The following is a 21,696-nucleotide window of genomic DNA, read 5'->3' as shown; positions in this document are numbered from 1 at the left end:
GCTACAGGTGACACTTAGCTCTGCATTTAGCACTAGGAGACCAAAGAACAAACTTGCTGAAGACTACTTACATGTTGAACTTCATGAGAATGAGCATGTGTATGTTCAAATCAACTGAGTGTCTCTGATGTCCTGCTTAGGATTCTGGTTTCTGCTTTGCCTTGCAGAGTTTTGCTGCTCAGCGTAGCAATATTGTCACTCTACTCGGTCCACCTTTTACTGAAGATATCAAAAGAAGGAGGTAGGATAATCAGGCTGTGATTGAAAGAGAGTCCCTACTGCATGCATGTATTTTACCTTGGAATGCAATTCATCAAGTATGTCCAATGTAGTGGCCCATGTTTCTATTTTGGTTTTGGTTTTGTTCGGTTTTTTTTCAGGATCATTAATATATGAAAAACTGGGAGCAAAGGCATTTGGCTGGCCTGGGAAGTGGGGTGTTTTCATTTCAGTCACAATGCAGAATATTGGAGGTAAGAGACAAAAGTTTTCTAGCTTCCAGTGCTCTTCCTACAGAACACAAGTGCTTTGTTTCTCTTCTCTGTCTGGCTAAACAGCATCAGAGATGCACCAGATACAGCATACATTGTATTTCAAAAAGGAAGGATATGAGGAATTCATCTCACTTCTTTTCAGCTACCTGACACTTCAGTGTTTGGTGAAAGACAGTTGCCTGGGATCTCTCCATGGCCAGTGAAGAGGCTTCAGTGATGGCTAAAGTGGCCTGACTGACTGTTCTCAAGAAACTGGCCATTTCTCTTTATTGAGTACAGCTAAGACTGTTCTTAGCATCTAGTTGAAGCATCTGCTTCAACTTTGAAATGATTAGTCTGACCTAAAAGGAACAGGGTTCTGACTTCTCTATAAAAGGCCCTTCAGTAGTTCGTTTTTCAGCTGAATTCTCTCCTTGAAATAACAGTTGGGTTGTGTTACTCCCAAGATGTGTGTTTAAAGTAATTATTGAATGTATTCACTCACAAAGATGCTTCCTGTGAAATATCTATCAAGTAACCTCCATCCTTTCAGAACAGGAGACTTACCAATATCAACAGTAGTGGTAGACAGTACATTCATTCAACAAAGCTTTTTTTCCTTTACTATCCCAGAAGAAGCCTTTTAGGAGGCCAAAGAACACCAGGTCTGAAACCACAGGGATGTGTATATTTTTTTATAGACTCCTTAAGGAGAGGTAATGGAAATTTAAATTAAATGTGCCATTAGTCAATTAAATTTGTGCAGGTTTTTTGGTAATTTCTCTATTGGAACTTACTATGTTTTGCAAATCTCCATCAACAGGTCATTACTGTCCTGTTACAGCAACTTTGCTACAAAAATAGAGGTAGTTCACGTCTCTCTACTGCAAAAGACTTTTTTATTTTGTTCATAAAATATGTTATTCTATGGTATTCCTTTCCTTCCTCAAGCCTGCATATCAAACTGGTTGAATTCAGAAATGAAGTATGCTTCCCTATTAAGGAGGAATAGCCGTTCCTCTAGTCCTTGTCTAGATTGATCCATAGGTCTCCAGAGACCTCCCTGTGACAAACGTAAAACAAATGAAAAAAGCATTACTTCCCGCCGTACATTTTAAATGAGATGTGTAGAAGTCCACTCTTACTTCAGGAATCTTGACAACTAGTTGATTTCTTTATATATATAGAAGATACTGGAAGAAAGAAGTTGAAAGTATGAAGGATAAGGTAGCTGAAGAGATCTAGAGGAGGAAACAACTAAAGTTACTACAGAATGAGGATGGACAGCGTCCATTGGAAAAAAGACATAACAAAAAAGGAAAAAGAAGTTCAGAGGGATTTAAGTATGCTATAAATTCAGTAGTAACTGTATTGTATTCTAATACAGAATGCTAGATGTCATTCAGACCATGTTCATAACAATATAAAGGATTTGTTTATTGTCACACTGCTATTTAAACAAAACTCATTTCTCTACTTTAGCAAAAACTTTTCTCTTTTTTTTGGAACTAAAGTTTTCTCTGAAGGTGTTTGTTTTGTTTGGGTTTTTTTCCAGCAATGTCGAGCTACCTCTTTATTATTAAATACGAACTTCCTGAAGTCATCAAAGCATTTATGAAACTTGAGGAGAATTCTGGGTAGGTGCCTTTTCCCAGCCTGAACCTCAGAGGAAAATTTTTCACTTCAGTGTCAATGATGATTGTTTTTATTTTTATTCTTCCTCTCTAGAGAATGGTACCTTAATGGGAATTACCTCGTCATACTTGTAACAGTTGTGATTATTCTTCCCCTCTCCCTTCTAAAAAGTTTAGGTAAGCTTAATACCTTGCTTAAGCTTATTTCTTATTCCTGTTATGACTGTGAATTTATATGTAACTGAACTGTTCTGTTCTGTTTGTTTTTCTTGCTGCACAGGTTATCTTGGTTATACAAGTGGGTTTTCGCTGACCTGTATGGTTTTCTTTGTCGGTGTGGTAGGTGACTGTTTGGGTATTGTCTCCAGGCAAATACAGACTCTGTAAACCTTAAACACTGTTATTCTTACCATGACAATTTAATGGGGGTATTAGAATAGCACCTCCAAGTGAATCAAATCAACAACCTATTGCTTAATGAAGTCAGAATAAAAAAAATCAGTTTAAAAAACTCTTGAGAATAAAAAAATAGAGCAGAGACAGAGTAACAGCAAATATTTGCAGGAGAAACAGAAGTCGTAGCACTTGGTTTCCTGCTTCCTGTCTTTCTGAGTGTCTGTTTATACTTCTGTTGGAATACCACTGATGTGTAATCTCCTACAGTGCTACTCTTCTGATAACATTGTCTACTCTTTTGTAGGTAATCTTCAAGAAATCCCAAATACCCTGTCCTCTTCCCATCATGGACCAGGGGATTGAAAACTGGACCACCACCAATAGCACAGGGCCAATGTACCAGGTCATGTTATCAAATGAGTCACTCGGTTCTGGTGTGAATTTCATGATGGACAACACAGCCGGGCACTTTCCGAGCCTTGAGGAGCCAAAAGATGCCTCCCCAAAAAGCGGAGTAGAATACGAAGCACACAGCGACAACAGTGACAAGTGCCAGCCAAAATACTTTGTGTTCAACTCACGGGTAAGGGAGATTCTGTAGAATTTGTCTTTCACCACTTGTACCACAGCTACACTGCTGCCTGCCAAAAGTCAGAGGTACAGCCGTGACCATTCTTACTAATGGGAGCTTTATTTTACAGACTGCCTATGCAATACCCATCCTGGCATTTGCATTCGTATGCCACCCTGAGGTGCTACCAATATACAGTGAACTGAAAGAGTAAGGTTCTTAAATTTTGTCCAATACTTCCAGTTATCCAGTGATAGATAGAGAACAATTTCTACATGTTGTCCCTTGATTGCTGGTGTGTAAACACCCACATGATAATGATTTATTGCTTTCCATAGTAAGCAGATACTGGCTTTGCTTTGATCTTGTAGTCAGATATTGGTGACAGAGAACCACTGCATTGATCGATACTTACTTAGGAAAGGAGGAATCTGGACAGTCCTTCAAATGATCTGAAATAAACCAGGGAAGTTGGTTGCACTGAAACAGATCATTCTGGTTTCTAATAGTATCTTAATGAGTTCTGTGCCTGGGTCAGTTGCTGCTTACTCTTAAAGTTTCTTGGGATGCCATTGGTTTGGGTGTCTTATGTAGGCTCTTCACTCAGCCTGCTTTACGTAACCAATATCCAAAATCAAATACACTTGCTTAAAACAGTGCAGAGTTGATAGTTGGGAAGGGCTAATAAAAGGCATTTGTTGAACAGCAAAAATTGCATTACACGAGGATGTGTTGGAAAACTCAAGGAGGCTAAGATCCATTACCTCCTGTTTCAGTAGGTTTAACCTCAAAAGCAATAAAAATTCTCATATGACTTGGGAAAATGCTTGCAGGTTCTGTAAGATGAAGATTTTCTTTAACCAAATGATGTATGAAGAAAGGATTTGATCTGCAAGGGATTCTTGAACCTGCAGAACAGCCCTATGTAGATATAAGTGTATGTTCATATAGAGATGGCTGAAAGCTCTTGTCTATTATTATTAACAGACCTGTAATTCTAGTCACTCCATTTGTTTTAATCTAAAATACACCATTTGAGATTGACATTTAATAAATAATGATATACAAAATAACGTGGCACATTTTTATGTTGTCACTGAGAAAGCACTAGAAATGGAGTGTCAACACATTTTATAAATCTGTGCTGCTCTGCACAGAGTTGTAAAACATCAAGAACTCTATGTAACCGATATAGTTGCTATGAACTTACTATCCAGCGAGGGTATGTCAGAGAGCTAAGATACTTCAGAGCACTTCTTGTACAAGTAGAGGCTTTATAGGACTGTTACTCTCTTTCTTTCGTACTTCAGTCGCTCCCGAAAGCGGATGCAGAATGTCTCAAATGTCTCCATCACTGGCATGCTTATCATGTATCTTCTGGCTGCCCTCTTTGGATACCTTACCTTCTATGGTAGGTCAAAACCCTGTCTCTGCAGAATTTTCTCTCACTTTTTAAAGCAGACAAGCTGGTTCTGTCGCAAAGGCTCAAGTATTAATGTATTTTCTGGGGGTTTGAATCCAAGTGTAAGCAACATTCAATTATAATACACAGTGTGTAACCTTCTGAATGAACGGTGGGACTTACCCAGCTGTCAGGCCACAAGTTCCTCACCTGTGAGAGACTCAGAGGCACCTACTAGGGTGCCTACTAGGGGGACTGGTTTTGTTTCCCTTGGCTTTGTGAACTCAGACAAGAAGCTGCTGTAAACTTGACTCTTGGCAAAGGCCAAGAGTACTAAAAATACTCTAGTGCTCAACAGTTTTACATGACACTATTAAGTGCTATCCAGTCTGTCTCTGACGCCACTAGTTCAGCTTCATCTATGCTGAAAAACAGGTGCAAATCATTCTAGTGTAAAAAGAAATCTGGATGAGCTAGACTAACTGATAGGCAAACAGAGTAGTCCCTCTATTAGCGCACTATTGTGCAGACGCCACCTCTTTTTACCTTGTTAGTTCCTCCATAGTGCAGAGAAGTGAATGATACAGCACAATCTGCTCCCTACCACTGGGGCAAGAGGGCTCTGTTTGAGAGCTGGGACATCTGGGTGCAGGTCAGAAGGAGCTGTTACCAGTTCAGTGAGTTGTTTCATGTTCCATATCACAGAAATTATTTTTACTTCAGATTCTGCATCCACTTAATGACTTTCTCAAAGTCATCTCAAAGATACTAGAGCAGAAAGCATCACCTCAGAGCTGTATTACCCTCATAGTCTCTGAATGATGGACTTGTATCAGTCAGGGTGGGAAAATTCCTTTCATGTCTAGCCCATAACATGTATCTAATGACAACAGCTGGGCTAAAGTTAATCTTACCTCGTATCTGGCTGCAGTGTAAAGATTCTTGTAAATGTGCAAGGTACTGCTTAAGTGATTTAACCCCTTTCTGTTTCCTTTTCGTAGGAGAAGTTGAAGATGAGCTCCTTCATACATACACTAAAGTGTACACCTTCGACACCCTCTTGCTGTCAGTTCGCCTGGCAGTGCTGGTGGCTGTAACCCTGACCGTGCCTCTTGTCCTTTTCCCTGTAAGTAACACGGCTGAAATCAGGACTAACCCATATACACTGACTGAAGGTGCTCGGCACAGACAGATTTTAGCACTGAAGAAAAGTAAGCCTGAGCTTTTTATTTAGAGAGCTCTGTTTTCTCACACGCAGTTTGATGAGAGCATGGACCTTAGGCAGTTATGGCTGCAAAATTCGAAAACTGAAATAAATCAGTCTTTATAAATAAATCAGGAATGACTTCTCTGTCTCTCTCTTGCTCTTTCTGTACTATATTTATCAGAGCAGTGCTAAGTACCGAAGACTCGGAGATACACTGAAACTACTTACAAGGTTTCCTAATACAGACATAGGCACCTACTATAGCATCCAAACTTAGGACAGACACATGAAGCTCAGATCACGCACTGTGCAGGACTCCCAGGCCAGGCTGCCAAAGTACGAGGACAGAGGCCCTTGTTCCCACCTTACATGCTTGAGTCTATGGACAGGTGAGGAAGCTAAATGCCAGAAGAAAGAGGCATATAGGACTCAGTTGCATAGTCAGTTGTCTGAGCAAATTTTGGAGCTTCTGTGTGCTCTTCACAGGGAAAAGCACAATAACCTCAGTAGCATGGACAGAAAGGCACAGCTAAACAATTTGCTTTGCAGAGGGACCAACCCCCTCAGGGATCAATCTCCCCCGGTGAGCAGAGCTACAGGCTCCTGAATGTATAAGACTGTCCCTCATGCCTTCCATGAGCGACCATGCAGCAAAGGAGAAAATAGCCAATCTTCACCATTTGGTTTTGGGAGGCTGGTGTGTCATTTATACAGCATGTACAAACAAGCCCAGCATCATGCTGCTGGAGGGCTCCCAGCAAGCTGCATCACACCACAGTGTTCCCATGAGTAACCCTGGGGTCCTGTTGCTCCGCTGTCCTGGATGCAACACACACTCTGCATATGTACTGTTTCCAGGCTTGCTGACAAATGCCTAAGAGCAGTGATCCCTGTTCAATGTTGTCTATTAAAAAAGGGTTCAGGTATAAAACACCCAGGTGATCAGTCCTTGTAGCTTGGAGAGGTCCAGTGCTCTGCCTTAAACATCATGTTCAGACCAGTGGCTAAATGTTTAAATTAGTCTTAACAAATTGATCAGTCTTCATGGGAAAAACAAGCTAAGGGCATTGCAAAAGCCTCTGTCAGGTGTAGCATTTTGTATTTTTAGATTTCTGTATAATCATTTTTATGTCTGAATAGTTAGCAGTTACATACCACAGTGCTGATTGCTCCATTAAAAGAACTCCTGAGAAAATACCATTTGCTTGCAAACCAGAATATCAAAGAGTTTTGTACATTATATCAGGACAGCCAGCTTAACAGATCTTATTACTTCAAATAAGGAGTATAATTGTATCAAGCATTTTTTTTAATGAATCACTCCATTTGTATTTTCTTAAAGTAGTCAGATTTTTTTTTATTTTTTAAAAAAATTTATTGCATTGCCAGAAAAATAAATGAGGTATAGATCTATTTACCATTAGTCACTGTAAAACTTCAGTTTGATAGCTCCTTTTTAAGGACTGTATCACAGAAGGAATAATGCACAATATGCTGACAGTAAGTTCACAGGAATGCAGGCAGAAGTTTTTTTCTGTAATAAAGCTGTTTTACACCAACTCAAAAACTGGACAAAATATTTTCAATCTGCCTCCGTCTTCCTAATACTGGTTCACATCAACCTGAAAAACATGAAATACAAAACTCATGCTGTGTTTTCAAGTGATGTACTACACTGAGAGAATCCCATATATTTATTCAATTGCCAAACACACGCAGAAGCGGTTATATGTTACTTTAAAACAACCAAACAGAAGTGTGTTTGGAGCTTTATTCAGTGTAGAAATATTTTTTTCAGTGGTACTTGAGAATAACACTGTCTCCAGCCACCAAATGGATTTGCTTTTGACCTTTTTTCTACTTACCATCTTTCATGTTGTAAAAGCAAAAAAAATCCATGAAGTGTGAGAAAGTCAGTGAAGCAAAAAAAGATCTCTGCAATAGCTTTTGGGATTATAATTTCCAAGTGGCATTGAAAAATATGCTTTTCTTTTCTGATATGTATATGTATATATTTAATTATTAAATAAAACAACGGCTTTATCCTTCAGAAAAGTAAGTGACAGAGTTCTTGTGGGATTTTCAGAGGGATCAGGTTCAGGAATACAGCAGTTCATATTTGACACATGCATTTTTCTTGCCTGATTAGTACTTATAGTGGGGGGTTCTTTGAGGATTTTTTTTTGCTGATATTAGCATCTTTCAGTTGAACAGATTTCATGTCCCTGATTTTACACCCTATTTATTTGACTTTCTTTTACACTGCAAATATTTGAGTTTCTGCATTAAACTATGAACCCAGTTCTCAAAAACCTACAACAGAGTGAGATTACGTTATGGGAATCAAAGACTGAAAACACATTTTTTCAGTCAGAATTTCTCACAGCAGAGGTAACTAACATAGATAATTTTTGTAAGTGAAAGGAAAGATAAACTAATTGTTGTTTTACTTTCCCTGCTGTTTTTCATCTTGCAGATCCGTTCATCTGTCAGTGCATTGCTGTTTCCCAAAAGGCCATTTAGCTGGATTAGACATTTCCTGATTGCAGCAGTAATTTTGGCTTTTAATAATCTGCTTGTAATTTTTGTCCCAACTATTAAAGACATTTTTGGATTTATCGGTAGGTTTCATAAATACTTTTATTGACTCTTTTATCCTTTCTACAACATATTTAAATTCGTGAACTGAAGGGCAGTCTCTGTTTGGGTCTTACAGTAGAGTAACGTAAACACAAATTGAAGTTAAAGGGGATATAAGAATTCCCAAACAGCTGACAGACAAAGCTACAGACTACCCAACTTTGTTGTTACTTTGCATGAGGCACAAGGAATCCAATAATCCCAGTATAAAAACTGGTAAGGAATTCCTATTTTGACCAAAAGGGAATTTAATACGTGCAGGAGAGGGAAATCACCTTTGGTTTTCAAGCCACTAGAGCATGAAAAAAATGTATTGACTTCCAAACTGTTACACTAGAAAAAGGAGAAGAGTGACACATTTCTTTTGACATTAACAGTTCTCTCCCTGCCACTTTCTTTTGGTCAGATTTGGCCTCTGACCAAAGAGGTCCATGCTCTGAAGTGCTTGAGGGCTCAGGGATGCAGATGCATTCAGGAAAGATACCTCCATGGGGTTTCTGCAGCTGGTTTGCTCCTCCCTGCCTTTTATACCTGGGCCACCATGCTAGGCTCTGCTGAGCAGAGAGGAGTGGGCAGTTCTTAGGCACAGATCATCCACGCTCTTTTCAATACCTGCTTTCCAGGGTCATCCTGCCCTGGGAATGTCTAGTTGCCCTTGCTTCACCAGCTGACATGTAGACATCTGCACCACAGGCAGCCACACCACTTTGAAAAAATGCTTCCAGTAAAAAGTGTCTCTTCAGGCCCCAAGCACCCAAATCAGTGTTTGGACATCTACAGCTCTCTGTGAATGTTGTCTGCAGAGAGAGCCCTTTGTGCAGCTGGGCTCAGAAAGGCTGCTGCCTCCCCACAGGCTCTCTTTTGCTGGTGTACCACTCTGCTTTTCTGTCAAATGGTGCAGCACTCAGCTCTGCTTTCCCTTCCAGGAGCCTCTTCTGCTACACTGTTGATTTTCATCCTCCCTGCTGCCTTCTACCTGCAAATTGTTGAGAAGGAACCCCTGAGGTCTCCCCAGAAGATTGGGGTAAGACAACTGGGGGCAGTTACAAAAGGAAGGGTGGGAGGGTGTGTGCTTTCCACTCATCATTAATACTCAGGCCTTTGAATTGCAACATCTGGCACTTGCTCATAAATGGTAGTGTCTCACTCAAAATACAGGTTGGGCAGTGGGATTCAGCTGAGGCTTCACAAGACAAAGCCTTTAGTGTCCTACTGCTCCTGACACTCACCTACATGCTCAGGATAAAGTGTGTCTTAAACCACTAGGAAAGGGGACTTACTTAATCCGACTTACGCTGTAGTTAACACCTGCATTTGCATAAATAGCATCAAGACAGTCTGTAAGAAGTTGTTGGTTCATCCTAGAAGACCAGCTGTGGATTAAGAGGAAGATTGAGGTCAAGGTTAAGAAGGAAGTTGTACTGCAGAGATAAGTAATAGCGAGCTCTCCTCTGAGACAGATCCATACACCTACAGGATATACGTATGAAGGTCTATTATTTATGCACAGCATATGTCTAAATGTCATACTGGACTGCCACTTCAATACCTTTCATCTTGAACATCAGTAACTGTCACTGAGGAAATGTTCTTTGAAAATGTCATCAGAAAAGTTACTAATGAAATACATATGTGGGCACATAATATAAACAGATGAGCACATCTATATATATGTTAACAAAAGACATGTAAGTTCAACTCATACATACTTCCATTATAAGAGAAGTTTACTATAATGAAATGATTTCTACAATGTCTTGTAGCAGTTATTATAGAAACACTGTGATTATTTTTTCATGTGTCTTTGCTCACTTTTCATGTTGCTTTGTGTTAGGCACATCTAGAATTTCACACCCTGCACTGAGATCACATAGAATATTCATTTTTATTTTACAAGATGAAATATTGTTAAGTGTGGACAGATTATGGTAAACTAAAGCTCCACTTAAGCAAAGGGTGACTACAAACATCTGAATCACTTGAATATATACAAAGATGCTGTCAGATAAGAGATACGCGTTTACCTGTTTGTCTAATAAGGATCAAACAGATTAACTCTGAAGTCGTTCTTAATGTCAGAGACTACGATCATTTAAAAAATCGTCAATTTTTAAAGATTAAAAAAAAAGTTGTTTCTCTGTTATATTTTTTATTATTGTTCATAGTACCAGAGTGGGTAGTTTTCAGATCTAGCTGTGTAAAGTCCATCTCTCTTGGACTGAAGTTCACACAGGACTAACTTTGATTCATGTAGCCCTTATAACATTACTTGGGCTTTAGTCACAGCAAATAACCCAAACTTAGGTCCTGGGTATTACATTAGTGCAGATCCAGTGGGACAGTCTGTGAGCTACAGACTGCTCAGTCACTTGCTTTATTAATAGAATTTCATTTTCCAATTGCAGGCTCTAATTTTCCTCATAGTTGGCATAATCTTCATGATTGTGAGTATGACTCTTATTGTAATGGACTGGATTTACAATCCCCCAAGCTCAAGACGTCATTGACCTGTGAAGACAACCAAGTGCTTTTTATAACACGAGTATTTGTATTGTGTGCTCCGAAGAATATCTAAATGAATTTGGGCAACAAGTCTAACACTCAGCTTTGTCAACTGGCTTGTAAAAGCTGTCATCTTTCAGATAGACAGGTCAGTCTATCGGGCAGGGAAGAGTTTCTCTTGGACCTGGGCAGCCATTCCCATGATCATCAGATCCAAAACAAGGCACTGGGGTTTTCTGGCCATTGCCTTTCCAAGGCTCTAGGAACTCTGTTTACTATCATCATGGGAGATTTTGAAAGGAGTGACACCAAGCTATTTTTGAGGACTATGTCCAAAGTTATTTTGGTTTTGAAAATAGAAAGCATTCACCATACTTTTCATTTCACCTGGCGTCACCCCTTTCAAAATCTCCCATCATTTTGACTGACCTGCCTATCTGAAAGATGATGGCTTTGACAAGCCAGTGGACAAAGCTGAGCGTTGGATTTGTTGCCCAAATTCGTTGCCCTTAGCAGGTGACAGCTGTCATACAGAATAAAGCTTTCTGACAGAGATTCTGTGTTGGGGCACGTGCTTGAAGAACAGCAGAGTATTCTCATTTTGTTGTTAAAGATGCCTGTGCTGGAAATACCAGTCATTTCTGCTGTAGGGGTTTTTTTTGTTGTTCAGTTCTTAGTTACTGTGTGAGCTTGCATCACTGAACAAGTTGTATCCTCCATAAAAACTTGTCTTCCACTCTCACAGGAATTTAAGGAGACCACAAGGTGTGGCAAAGCACCCTATCCAGTATTGTTCAGTATTTGTGTATTTGATAAATGTTCAGTGCAGGAAACTGTAATTTGTTATATATAAAAATGTATGTATTTATGTACATAATTTTTTGTTTTCCTCTAGTCATAAATATGTGGTATATGATTTTTGATTTTTTTTTTATGTATCACTCTGTTTTCATAGCCACACACTTAATATTGTTTTGGAGGAAACATGTTGAATTGTTGGGTTTGTAAAAGGTTCATTTTTATTCACCAGTGTTTGAAATATCCCTGTAGCAAGCCCTAACTGCTACCTGTGTAAAAACACATTCTTATGTTTACTACTTACGTTACAATAAATGGCAAGATGTTTTCCTGTTCAGAATTTTTAATGCATGTCTTAAAGTTTTGTGTTACCATTGTACACCACAATTTTGAATTACTTGCTCAGTTGCTGTGCCTCATCTTGTCTCTGCATATGTCAGCATTCAGCAACATCCTGTATAGTTAAGTTATGCAAGGGTAGCACCATTACTGACAATCTCAAGTGTATCATGCTATACAGCTGTTCAAGACAGGAGGAAAAAAGGGTTGCATTCCATGTTACATTCATGCTTAATTAACAGTCAGATCATGAATTGGTCTGTGTTGTGGAGAGCTCACTACATATGCTCTCTGCACACAGCAGGGAAAATCAGCCGGAGCGGTCTTGCTGCCTCCTTAGCAGAGGGAACGAGTGGGAAGGTGCGACTTGGGTTTATCATGCTTTCACAAACGCAAGCTCATGTAATAGGAGTTTTCATTATCTGACTTAGAAATCTGTTGAGTGCATGCCTGTGAATTCGGAAGGCTGTGAACACTCAAAAGTTGTTTCTGTTCCCACCTTCACACAAAATTCTGTTTGTGTGCGTGTGCGTGCGTGTGTGCGTGTGTGTGTGTGTATAAATTGTGTATACTTGGGGATTAACCGGAAAGGAATATCAAACATTTATTCCATGTCAAAGGCTACCTTTCTGAGCAGTATTATATGCTGACTTGAGTACTGTATCCTTAATATACTGGGAAACACTTCCTCATGAATGCTACGTCTGGCTTTGTATTTTTTAAAGAAAATGGTGCCAATAATATTTTTCTCTATTTTAAGCAGACTAATACAAATAAAGTTGTTTTATTACTGAAGAGACATTTAACATGGACTAGAATTAATAGTAAAACACCACCATACCTCTCTTCCTGTTACCATTACTGAGAGTTGTATGTATGAAATTGTAACTACATCTTTGCTTCAGAATAAAAACACATACTATGACTACAACTGAGTGTAGAGACTTAGGAATTCATGTAGTCCACCTAAAATACATAGATGACCTCAAGAAAAGTAACAGAACTATGGAATGATGGCATAACTAACTTTTTATGGCAAAAAAAGCAGAGATGGGGGGCTGTAAAATGTCACGGTTTTGAGTTAAAATACATGACAGTGATTGGCAGCTGCTACACGCACTGGGAGTAAGGCCAGTATTGGTCACTAACTATTAGCACTGCTGGGAATGCTGGATGTTGGAGTTTCTTATTCATTTTGTAGTGTTGACAATGGGCTTGGTGAAGATTTTTATTATTAGACCATCCATGAATGTATAATAAATTAACTTTTCAAAGACTGCAGATTATTTTTCATCTGCTTTAGTCTAGCAGGAGAAGAATTTTTGTTTGAAAACAAGCAGAGTCAAAGTGGTAGCCTTAACACAGGTATTGCTAAAACTTGATTCCCTTTTAAGAGAGAAATTTGTGTGTCCATGTATCTGCAGATGAGCAAGATGGCAGACCCTTTATATAATAACCCTTTGGCATTCCCTGTTTTCTATCTATTCATGGAGCTGCATAGATGTCATTGGGTATGGTGAATGGCTTGTGTTAAAAGTGGGTTATCTGTGAGATACTGAAGGCCTCGTTCTTTGGATTAGCTGGGATACACGGTACAGCAGCCAAGTATGGGAGTATATATGGTGTGTTGCTAACTATAGCACCGGAGTGCACACGGCATGGTACCGCTGTGTATAAATACTTCCTAGCATTGCAGCTGCAGGTTTTCCTGCTGTGAAATACTTGTCTGATGTGTACTCATAGACCAAAATACACTGGTCTACACACAGCTCCAGCATCAATGAGCTCATGTGGGAACCATGCCCATGGCCAGCCGGCATTTGCAAGCTGCCTGCTAATGAGGGAGACGCTGCAGCTCCAGACACGCGCTCAACACCTCTTCCACAAACATCCACCCTGATTTCTCCTTCCCTTCTTGTTAGGCAGCCTTCATTCCCTGCAGCATCAGCTCAGCTCTGTCTTGATGATGCTTGAGGTATAATTTTCTTGTGTCAGAAGGCTGTTTTAATTAAACAATTACAATTGTAGAAAATGAATGAGGGGAGTTAAAAAAAAAGGTGTGTCTTCAAGAACAAAAAAAAAAAGTAATGAAAATGTTAGAAATTTTAGTGGCCATAGAGGTGTGTCATCAAATGGATGTGTCAAGAATGCCAGAAGTGATGTAGAAAAAACCAAAAACAGAAGTAATGAATATTTCGGCTCTGGATTTAGAAAGTGGCAGAAAATGGGACACTCATTAGAGGCCAAAATCTTCTCTAGTCCATAAATAATCACAGACTGTATTCAATAGCACCTGTCCTGAAGAACAGCAGCAGGCCTAGGCGTGTCAGAGTAGCTGGGTCTGGTGTTCATTTTCATTAAACCCTTCTGGTTCTCAATGGCTGACATAGTAATTAAAGCTAGTCAGCAATTACTCACTAAGAGGTCTAGGTGGTGCTATAGATGGAATATTTCCATTCATTTGTCTTTAAATTTCAGTGGAAGTTTTACAGAAATTGTGCAACAAAATTCTGGCAGAGCTCCATCTGTTTTCCATTTACCTGCTTGGCAAAGCTCTGTGGGCTCCAGGGGGGCTTGCAGTTCTTGGCCTCCACCTCTCCTGGCAGTGGGCAAGGGCCAGCCCACTCACACCCAGCACCGACAGCCCCAGAGCTTTGGCTGGGGGTCCAGGGTGAGCTCAGGGTCGCAGAGTTTGCTTCTGTGGAGCTCAGCCTTGGTGTTGTGACAAAACTGTCAACAGTTGCATGGCATATTGTGTTGTCTAGTACCATCCTGGAAAAGAAAACAAACATGGTTTTAGTTAATTAATTAAATCATCACTTACTGAAAACACTTAAAAGCCTGTGCTGAACCTGGGTGATAAAAACTGTTAAGAGTATGAGATATATGAAGCTGAAAGTGATCTCAGGTAGCCTACTGTTCCATACCTGGATCAGATAGCAGTCTTAGCCAACAACAGTGGCTCCAGCTGTTCATTTCCAACATTTAATTAAGTCAAAGAAAAGAAAATGGTTGTGCTAACTGGTCTCACAACCATTACCACGTCTAAGAGATGTTGTTTCCAGCAATGCAGGACACATCATGGATACCTCAGTACCCTCTGGACAAAGAGGTGCTGAGGGCATTCCCAGTGCTGCAGAGCTGCTGCCTTCATCGGCAGAGCATTAGCACTGACAGGAGTTATGTCCTGTGGAGCCTAATCCCCTTGCCCACCAGTTGAGCCAAGTTCTAAACCCAACACATCACATAATGATAAATAACTTTGGAAATCAATACGATGACCTAATTTTGCTACAGAAAATGAGGAGACCTCATGCTGTTACTAACAGTGAAACAGAAGGTGTTTATTACCCAGAAGAAGCAAAACTAAACATAAAAGGACGCTTGCTTGGCTGCAGCTCTCTAGGACACTTTGAAGTGGATGTTTCAAAGTTCCACACACTCAAACAGAAAGTGTCCACAGCATTCATTCAGTTTTACATGTAGCACACACCTCTTCAGGCTCATTTATTTTGAGGCTTGAGAAAATTATCCTGTTCTCAGTACCAGATTGTCTACACATAAATTATTACCTAACTGTTTATTCCCAAAAGGAGGGTCTGTACCTCCTCTCAGGGGGAAGCTTGCAGATGGCAGGAAGTGATGGCTGCATGCCATCAGCATCACCCTCCTTTTCACTCTCTGACCTAGGTGGAACTTCTGTCTTTTCCACCACAGACTATCCAACTCTTCCCACCCTTTCTTTCCAAGATGGCTGAGTTCAGGTTTTTCACTAGGAGCTCGAGCAATTGACCCAGGCTCCAGATTGCCACAGTCAGACTAACCCAACAAACTCCACGTGCATGGGTTAACACAGGTGCTCACACTGAGATTGACACTTCTTTGAATCCCCCACCTTTAACTTGGTCTATCCTATGTGAAGTTGGAGAGCTTGGCACAAAACATTCCTGAGCTTCCCTGGAAGAAGCGGCTGCTGAAGGAGGCACTTTTTCATATACCTCATCTTATTCACTGTTTCCTACAGGTCACTTGATGGTCTCCCCTTGGCTTGTAACACCTCCTCACCATTCAGAGGCACTTCAGCTTAATGTATCACTAGTGGACAGAAATAGATGCCCTACTTACATTCTCAAAGCCCCATTTCAGGGGTTAGGAGCCACCTGTTTCCCTCCTTCAGCTACAGAGTGATATAACTTGCATCTAGCTGGAACCTGCAATGAACTGATATAAATCTTCTGATGGTGTCTGAGCTGCCTTAATTCACCTCTTTGCTCTTAATAATTCTTTTGCACTCTACTAGTAGTTCTTCTTATAAACCTTTTGCAAAATGCCAATTTGCCCTCTTTTCAATCCAGCCTCTAAGAAAACAAACATATGAATTACCTCTGCTTTTACACTTGTGAGTAACTGGGCAGATACAAGCTCAATAGAAAATTATTTCCCCATTATTTTCTCCAGGAAATCGGATGTCAAACCCTAGGCCGTTGCAGGAAATGTGGTTGTTCCTGGTATTGCTCATTAGGAGTCTGCAAGACACTGAATACTTCTACTAACCTAACCCATAGCAAGCTGGGCAAGCATTTGCACATTTTGTGGGTGAAACAGTCGGCAATTAAACAGCTGTGCATGAAGTTGCTCCATTAAAAGCAAGTAGAAAGATTCACATGCACTCAAAGACAAGTGGCAACCAAAATAGGAAGGAACTTATTCTACATATTCCTTAAATAATTTCCCGTGTTTTAACTCATAATGGAAAACCATTATGCACACACTAAGCATGTGGTTTATTCATAGAGTCTGTCACCTCTGTATAAAATACCAATTACAGCATAATCTGCTGCGCTTTTTTTCTGGGGTATGACTCTTCTCTGATTTTCACTGAAATCATGAACACAAAATGTGATGTGCTAAACACATGACATACTGAACCAAATGTGTAATATTTCTAACACATGATTTGAAATCACCTTATATTTACATTTATCCTGCACACAGATACATGAGTTGAGTTGAATGTGAAGTGATACATTTGGATTCAGTCTCCATTGATCTACTGATAATATTAACATGTCCTTTGAAAGTATTCTGCTTAGTTATATCAAAAATTCTTATTGATTTTAAGCTCAGAGAGGTCAATCCTAGTCAGAAACCAAATACACAAAGTTGTAGTAGTAGTAGTAGTAGTAGGCAAAATTTTGTCCCATCTTTTAAGAAAAGGTTTAGCAGTTGACCTCTGTCATATCTGTCCATAGTTACATCCTTACATAGGGTAGGCAGAAAAAAGGAAAGCAGGGGTGAAACCCGTTAGCAAAAAATATCAAGAATCCAGTCCTGAGACTTATGCAATATAAGGAATTGTATTTTGCCTTTTCTTTTACAGTGTCTCTCATCACACTAGAACAATGTCATTTTTAAGACAACCAGCCTATGTGTGTGGCTGTTCTAAACATTGCTGGACAAAGTTGCTTATTATGGAGGTCACACAATTGGAGGAAGTTGTAGCCATGTGCCCAGTGTATTGTTGACACAAGGCAAGATGCCTTTGTTTACTATACACTGGTTAGATCTTTTTTTTGTGTTAAATGCCCTTTCCTAATTGGCATTGCTCACTGGCATGCTTCCACGTAAGACCCAGCAACAGCATTTAGTCAAAGGAATCAGAAACAGCCAGACACTTGCCCTGACTGGTGCCTGTGGATAATTCTGCTGACACTTCTGCCTGGAGAAAGCATGCAGGCACATATCTCTGACAAGAGTTTTCAGCATTAGCAAAAACTTATAAATTGCTAATAGTCAGACACTAAATCTTTCCAGAAGAGGGAAGAGAAGTGAACCTAGTGTCAGCAGACACAGCTGCTTGCTGGCCGTCGGGATCACCTGCCCCAGCGCTGCGCCCAGCAGTGCCTAGACATCCTTTCCAGAGCTCGCCAGAGCAACTTGAACAACCCAGCAGGCAGATTGTGCTCTGAAACCCTGGACGAGCATTCACACGTCCCTTCCAGTGGTTCTGCTATGGGACAGCATTTCCAGCAAAGGGCAGTAACATGGCAGAAGGCAAGTGTTACCTCAAAGTGCTGAAGTCCTTTCTCCAATGAACACATGCTCATCTGTTATCATATGTAGGGTCACTGAAGGCAGCTGTCTGATATCCTTTCACTTCCAGGTTATGAGTAAAATTGATGCTAAAACAAATCGACTGATACCTGTTCTCTGAGTTAATCTGTCTATTGTAACCAACAAAACTGCTTCTGCTCACATTTGATGTTCTGTATGAGGAAAGAAAATTTTTCTGACATTTCTGGCAATGTTAAACAGCTCTGCACTCAGTAACCCACAATGTGCCCAAGAAAATATGTGTTTTAGAATAATCTCTGCATTGCTGTTTCCCTATTGCTCATGCCTGTGTAAAGAGTATAACACGTTCCTCAGTTCCTGCAAAGCATGACATACTAATCCTCACAACTATCACTAACAAGCTGAGGAGGAATTTCTGCCATACCCACTCCTGTATTGTAAAACATCACCCTCAAAATGATTGAATAAGAGCCGAGTATGGAGACAGATCATCAACACAGGCACTATTGCTCTCTGCCACCATGCAGAGAGTAGTGGGGTGCTGTCTGTCCAACCCTTTTTGACTCATGTTTTGAGGAAGTCACCATGAGCTGCTGCATGCAGAATAATTTCACATGATTACTGAGGCATCAAGCAGCCAGCAGAAGTGGGGAAGCAGAAACAAATTTGACTTTAAAATTACGGATTTCCCACAATAGATTCTAGATGGGGGAAAAAAGTGTTTTCCCCAATTACATAGGGGGAAGACAGATTTTATCTCATTGGTTTCAAGTAAAACGAAAAAAGGAATAACACATTTAGATGGTATTTATAGGTAGGAAAAAAACATAGTTGTGATGGTCTATAAGTACAAAATTTCAGTCATTAAAGTTTTAATTAGTGCTGCCATGAGTAGTAAGAAAGATAACAGCATGAAGCAATCATATTCAAGTGAACAAAAATCCTGTCTTTGCCTTTACTGGGAAAATGGCAGCATTGTGTTGGCCAGGAAAAAAAAGCTTTGCAAATAGCACTGAGCTGCTAAGAAATCGAGGCTAAGTTCATCACAGTACCTAAAATGCTGGGAGAAATTATTGAAACTCGTAGCAGGATCATCTCATTTGCTCCACAGGAAAGAGGATTCACTCAGTCACCTCTGAGACTTTCCATGGTATGCATCCAGAGTAAGTTTGGAGGAGATCCTAAGAGGCATGCAGATGGGGCAGCAGAAGAAGGGATCCCCGAGCAGTTCAGCCCTTGATGATTACCCAGGGCACCAGGCCAGTGCTGCAGCCCATGGTGCTGGAGCTCACACTGATACCAGCACCCGAAAAGGTGAAGCCACCCAAGATGCAGTCATGATGAGGAGTAGAAAGGTTCTGCAGCATGATCTTTTCTGTCTGCTCTCCCTCACCAGCCAGCACATTACTCCCTCTGCAGATAAACACCTCACAGGACAGGAAGAACAGATCTGTCTCTACTCAGGCAGTGTGGCTCTATGCAATACCACATAGATCATGTCCATATGGGAAAATTTGCTTTCAGCCCTGACTGAGATGACTATGTCCATTTTGCCTCCAGCCCATGCTCTCCAAATTGTCCCTGTCTACCTTGGTCTGCAGGAGAGTTAATTAGCCCAGAGGGAAATCACACTGAGGAGTGTGTGAATAATTAAGGTTGCCTGTCAGAGTTTATACTCTGGTCCTAGTATTTTTAGTATGATTGAGGCAACCAAATCAGTTTTATTTGGTTCAGACACAGCTCTGCTCCCACTGAGCCAGCTGGAAGCATCATGTCCACAGCCCCAGAGCACAGCACAAGGAGCTGGTACACTGAGCAGGCTCCGTGCCTGACTCCCTCCTGCTTCCTGCTCCAGGAGCTCAGGAGAAGTGACCCTGATCCCACCTTAGCTAGCTTCCAGTACCCACGGGACAGCACACAATAACTGGGAAGCCCTCCCTGAATGAGTTCACCTGGCAGCATCATGCAGAAATTCAAGCTGGCTTTTTGCAGAGCTGCCCTGGGAAGCTGTGCTATCTGTATGACTTGGATATTTCATCCCCACTTTCCCTTGGATAATTAGTGCTGACAGACATAACAGCAGTAAGGAAACAAGCAAAGGCTTAAGCTACAAACTATCATCCGGGAAAACACTGACAATAACAGGGAAAAAACTCTAATTTTCACTTCTAGCTTTCATTGTAGGACTTTTGTTTGGTACAGTTTCTGCATCCTTCATATGCATATTAAATGTGTAGGGCCTGATCCTGCAGCTTTTATGCACTCATTTATTTTGAGTTCCTGGTTATGCAAGAAGGTGTGTACTTGCAAGACTAAGGTCTAAGTGATCATTTCCATCTCCTTCTTTGTATATTACTGATGTCTCTGTACTTCTGCCTTATTTCCCCTGGCAAAGCCTTTCAAAGCCAAAGGAAATGAAACAATACTTCCCTCTACTGGGGGACCCAGGAATTCTGGAAATTATTGTGAAGTGTTAGACTTTTCTCAGCTACTTTTGCTAGGCTGAGGGACAGGCCACAGCAGCAGAGGGCAAAGCAGACAGAGAAGAGGTAGGATTTTTTTTGTTTTGTTCTTATCTCTGGATTAAAGCTTTGGGGAGTTCTTATATAACTCACTTTCTCCTTCAAGTTTTAGTCAATATGCCATGTTTATTATTTTAATTATCAATGCAACTCTGAAAATCCTTGTTCTACTCAGGCAGTATGCTAAGAGTTTGTAAGTCTTGCTGTGCAATTTTCTGGATCTGTTGCATAGTAGTTAGGTAGATTTTCTCAGGCTGCAATTGCACGGCCTATTCCAGGAATCCAGTGATAGTTTTGGAAAAAAAAATCAATCACCACCAATGAACATCTTTGAAACTCCCATTGGGGGTATGATTCAATGACTAGCTGGGGGAAGTCTCCAGGGGACATGGAAAATTTTGCTTGTGGCTTATAGATCTTCTTGAGAAGGCTGTTCCGCAGGGCTGGAAAGCGTGATTCCCACTGGAGTCATGGGAGCCCTGAGATTTCCAGCTTTTTTTATAAGTCAGGATCAAGTAAAGCAAGGTCAAGCACCAGCTGTCTCATTCCTGATTTCCAGGCATCATCTACTGGCAGCTGTCCATAAGCTTTTCTATAGATAGATTTCTACTGGTTGTAGAGGCCACAGGGAAATTTGATAATAGGGGAGATTTATACCAAGTAATTCCCAGATACCTCTGTTACTAGTTTTGTCTCTGTCAGGTTGCCTCCCAGTCTTTCTCAGAGTTCTGCACAATGCTTATGTTACCTTCCATACTTTCTGATTGTTCGTAACTTACTTCTGTAATCAAATTAGGCCCACAAAAGTAAGTGTGTTCAACAGGCTTAACATCTACAAATCTGTCTTCATATGAAATCCGAAGTGTCCCGAATTGCTCTTTAACTGATGAAGTATCGTTATCTAACACCTCTTTAACCGATGAGGTAACAGATGAGGTATTTCAGCCGCTAGTAAATGTTACCATTTCTGGGCTGAAACACAGAACTACGCAACAGCAAAACTACAGGCAGGAACACAGCCACAAAACAATTTTTTCAACTGAAAACAGGAAGAATTATGGGTAAGACCTCCATGGTCAGACCCTGAGACCATCTTTGGTCTGCATCCAGCTCTTATTGAAGCAAAGCTTTTACGCA

The 21,696-nt window shown here is 40.5% G+C and overlaps 1 protein-coding gene and 1 long non-coding RNA gene across 3 annotated transcripts in view; one reads left to right on the top strand and one right to left on the bottom strand.

The window, feature by feature from the left end:
* Nucleotides 1–12,658, top strand: part of SLC38A4 (solute carrier family 38 member 4) — a 29,108-nt gene extending 16,450 nt beyond the window's left edge. For both annotated transcript variants that reach the window (XM_019279823.2, XM_019279824.3), the window contains 12 exons: nucleotides 168–241; nucleotides 381–473; nucleotides 2,029–2,110; nucleotides 2,202–2,284; nucleotides 2,388–2,446; nucleotides 2,808–3,086; nucleotides 3,205–3,284; nucleotides 4,385–4,485; nucleotides 5,478–5,602; nucleotides 8,160–8,304; nucleotides 9,250–9,347; nucleotides 10,729–12,658. In XM_019279823.2, coding sequence (XP_019135368.1) covers nucleotides 168–241; nucleotides 381–473; nucleotides 2,029–2,110; nucleotides 2,202–2,284; nucleotides 2,388–2,446; nucleotides 2,808–3,086; nucleotides 3,205–3,284; nucleotides 4,385–4,485; nucleotides 5,478–5,602; nucleotides 8,160–8,304; nucleotides 9,250–9,347; nucleotides 10,729–10,830 — 1,321 coding nt within the window. In that variant the 3' untranslated portion in view covers nucleotides 10,831–12,658. The remainder of the gene's footprint in view (nucleotides 1–167; nucleotides 242–380; nucleotides 474–2,028; nucleotides 2,111–2,201; nucleotides 2,285–2,387; nucleotides 2,447–2,807; nucleotides 3,087–3,204; nucleotides 3,285–4,384; nucleotides 4,486–5,477; nucleotides 5,603–8,159; nucleotides 8,305–9,249; nucleotides 9,348–10,728) is intronic.
* The window catches only part of LOC109143253, a 43,552-nt gene continuing 29,020 nt past the window's right edge, over nucleotides 7,165–21,696 (bottom strand). The window contains exons 2-3 of the long non-coding RNA XR_002043288.2: nucleotides 14,503–14,734; nucleotides 7,165–7,305 (exon numbers count right to left, since the gene is read on the bottom strand). This is a non-coding gene — a long non-coding RNA (uncharacterized LOC109143253). The remainder of the gene's footprint in view (nucleotides 7,306–14,502; nucleotides 14,735–21,696) is intronic.

Source organism: Corvus cornix, chromosome 1A, assembly GCF_000738735.6.
Source record: "Corvus cornix cornix isolate S_Up_H32 chromosome 1A, ASM73873v5, whole genome shotgun sequence".
Classification (NCBI taxonomy): domain Eukaryota; kingdom Metazoa; phylum Chordata; class Aves; order Passeriformes; family Corvidae; genus Corvus; species Corvus cornix.
The sequence above is the reverse complement of the archived record's forward strand: the minus strand, read 5'-3'. Positions and strand labels throughout refer to the sequence as shown.